Here is a 3,520-nt window from a genome sequence, read left to right as displayed (position 1 = left end):
ACAAAGGGATGCTGAAATTTTATAAATATAGGCTGCATAATCAACGAAATACCCTGATCCTTGAATCTGCTGATCAGGAAGTGTTGTAATCCATTGTCACAAACAGAACCTGATAAATCTGATTTCTCCTGATCTTATATGTATCGAGACTTGAAGAGGAAATAGGTAAAAATTGTAGCTTTAGGTGGCTACGCACCAGAGAAGGAATAGGGTTATTAGGGGACTCTCAAACCATCAATAGGACCAGGGAATCAGGTAGTCAAACCGTGCTCTGATACCATGTTACTAAGTTGATTAGAGAACCCGCAGAAAAATAACGAGAGAAAAGAAGGAAGAGAGAAGAAAAAGAGAGGAGAAGAAGAGAGAAAGAAAGAGATTGTAAAATCCAAGAAAGGGGCTCTTGGTTTCTGTGTGTAACAGAAACCCTACACCCATCACGATATATTTATATTAAATATGAATTGTATATGACCATAATGCCCTTATATATGTAAAAAAGGAATAAAACCTAGAAAATAAAAAATAATTCTACTCTAACACTATTCAACCAGACAGAAACCCCCAAATATATTTTTTTTTTGGGTCAACTCTGGTCAATGCCGGTCAACGATGGTCAACGGTGGTCAACGCAGGTCAACGGATGACCAGTCAACGGATCGGGTCAAAAGGTCAACGGGTCGGATCGGAACACCCGGGTTGGGTCGGCCTGCCGGGCTGGGCCAGGCCTTTCGGCCCAAAAAGAAAACATAAAAATATAACCGGCGTGGCTGATGTCAGTGTGACGTCAGCCACGCCCACACGCGCACGCATGGCGCGTGCGGCGCACGTGCGCGGCGGTAACCGCTGCGCACGTGCGACGCACGTGCCGGCGTAGCCGCCGCTTGCGGCGGCGCGTGGAGGCGCGTCCGGCTTCCCCCGGCGGCGTGCCACCCGTCATTTTGCTCGTATCGACGAGCACTACGACCCTATGCCTTCAAAAATAAAATTTATTGCACGGAATTTCGAGAAACGATCCCGAACAGCACGGTCGGTGTCGGTTTTCGTACCCGAGCATTCGTCGGCGCCATTTCACGAATTCCGGCCATCAATCCGTGTAATAAGCATATTAAACGATCAGGAAACAAGAACACATGTTCTGATACCAATGACGGAAACAAATTCCTAAATATAATACAAAAATTGCGGAAAAACTTGCCCATTTTCATACTTGAATCACCGATCGTTTGAAGTATATTACATGAACGAACATACCTCTTTTGCCACAGATTAAATGCACTTATCGCAGCCTCGAGAGAGAGAACAATCCTTAGATCGTTGAACAAAATCCCTTCTGCTTTGTCCTTTTGTGAGAATAAGTTTCTGATGATGAAAAAATGCAACACACACCCACTCTTACGTGTGTTCTCACTTTTTGTGTCTAGACAATAACTGCCAAGTGCAGTTATTTCCTTTCATGGACTGGGTTAGCCCATCATGAGCGGCCCATCATTCACAAAGAAAACCCATCAGGTTAGCATCTCGGGTAGCAGGCCACTGAATTGGTTATGAGACAGCAAAAGCCTCTGAATGTTAGACCAACGGTAGCAAAGATAGGAGGGAAGACTTCCAGAGAGATCATTGTACGTCAACATGACACTCGTGAGCGATCTATTGAAAAGAGTCGGAGGAATCGAACCTGTGAGTTTGTTCATGACCAAACCAATGACCTGCAATGTGGATATGTTGCCCAGGAAGCTTGGAATTTGACCCCCTAAGTCGTTGAAGCTAAGAAACAATTGTTGCAACTCAGGGAAGGCGCCGAATTCTCTTGGTATGCCACCCGTTAGCTTGTTCAGTGCGAGTGACATCAATTTGAGATTTTGGCACTGGGCTAAGTTAAGAGGGATGTTTCCTTCGAACTGGTATGATTGGAGTACGAGTTCTTTCAGGCGGCGTAAACGACCAATCTCTTTCGGAATCGTGCCATAGAAACTGTTGTTGGTAAGATCAAGAGAAACCAGGAAAGAGAGATTGCCAAGGTAAGGAGAGAGTCTTCCCTGGAGACCCATGTACGAGAGGTCTAAAGCCACGACTCTCTGCCTGCGGTTGCTGCAAACGACGCTGATCCATTCGCAGAAGTTTGCTTCCACGGTCCAATTGCCACCTTTGATCGTGTTGGTCGGGTTGACCTCGATCGCTGATTTGAAGTGGAGGAGAGCATCTCGATCGGTGAAGTTGCTGGAACAAACGGCGGGCCGAAACATCAATAGGGAAGCTAACAGAAGCTCAAGAAGTGCTAAAAAGATTAACTTCCCCATGATGAACAGTCTCTCTTTTGATTGCATCAACAGACACTTTGCTAGTTAGGACCTGTTCTTAGTAATTCATACCAAAAACTACCAAATGGTGTCTCTACATGATCCAGAATTCAGAGATATTGCAGGTTGAAAATGAGTTTTGAGCGTCAACATTCTCACATGATATGATCGTTTTCAAAATTTTAAAAAAATGCTACTCGCAATACCCCACGAATTCTGTTCGCAATTTTCCACGAACAAACAATCGCGCCTAACAAGCCATTTGAGTTGAGACCTTCCCAAGAGGTGAGCTTGGAGAACCCCTTACTAAATCATCATGCCTGGCTCCGTAGATGGCCCGTTCTTTATGTTCACACACACGCTTTTGTTTTCTCTGTGGGGGTCCCAATGGACCTTTGACTAAAGCTCCCATGGACGGATGCCAAATGGGATTGATTGCGACAACAAGGAAGAATTATTACGCAAATTTTCAACTATAATAAGTTATTTCTTTTTTAAACATATCTTAGAAATTTATGCACATAGCATGTTGTACTACCCTCGTTTTGTAAAGTTTTCGAGGGGACAGAAAATGGTTGAACATCGACTATTTTTTTTTACTTTAGCTTTAATTTTTGAGATTTGACTTTTACTTAATGTTATTCGCCTTGAGTATTTTGAGTTGCACATATTGACATTCAAATCTATCTAGAGTCGTGTAAAGTCTTTTTAGTAAACTTTCGAAAGAAAATATTTTTCCATTAGCCTTTTCAAAAATAAGAAAAGCCATATATGTCTTTTGATGTTATAGTTATTGTTAGGTTGTGACCAATAATGACGGCCATTGCTAACTCATGTTTTTATAGTTACATTTATCTTTCAATAATAGTTACTAGTGATAAACATGTGTGATTCACCAATTCATGCATTTGAGTTCGAAATAGGGATAACATATTAATCAAGGAAAAGAACAAAAATGATAAATCAGTATATTATGAAAGCAAAGTGAATATGCGATTTTTGCAAATATAAAGAAATAAAACGGTAAATAGGATAAACTAAAAAAAACCAAAAAGGAAAAAAAAATAACTATATGAGTGAGTCTCATGATATAGGACGGAGGAATGACGGAATTATAAAGTTAAAAGAAAAGGGAAAAGCAGAACAAGATCATATGAAGAAAAATTAAAATTAAATGGTTAAGAGGGAAAATAAATTGAGGTCTATAAGTGAAAATATGAAAA

The 3,520-nt window shown here is 41.3% G+C and overlaps 1 protein-coding gene across 1 annotated transcript; it reads right to left on the bottom strand.

Annotated features, from left to right (window-relative positions):
• Positions 1-1,505: 1,505 nt before the first annotated feature.
• On the bottom strand, positions 1,506-2,297 carry LOC115679354 (LRR receptor-like serine/threonine-protein kinase EFR). Its single transcript, XM_030602942.1, has one exon. It carries the CDS (start codon positions 2,295-2,297, stop codon positions 1,506-1,508), a length of 792 nt encoding a protein of 263 aa, XP_030458802.1.
• Between the last annotated feature and the right edge of the window lie 1,223 nt (positions 2,298-3,520).

The sequence above is a fragment of the Syzygium oleosum genome, unplaced genomic scaffold (assembly GCF_021117445.2).
Source record: "Syzygium oleosum isolate NSW1041296 unplaced genomic scaffold, Sole_v2.1 Sole_v2.04, whole genome shotgun sequence".
Lineage (NCBI taxonomy): Eukaryota > Viridiplantae > Streptophyta > Magnoliopsida > Myrtales > Myrtaceae > Syzygium > Syzygium oleosum.
Note: the sequence above shows the minus strand (reverse complement) of the source record. Positions and strands in the feature narration are given on the sequence as shown.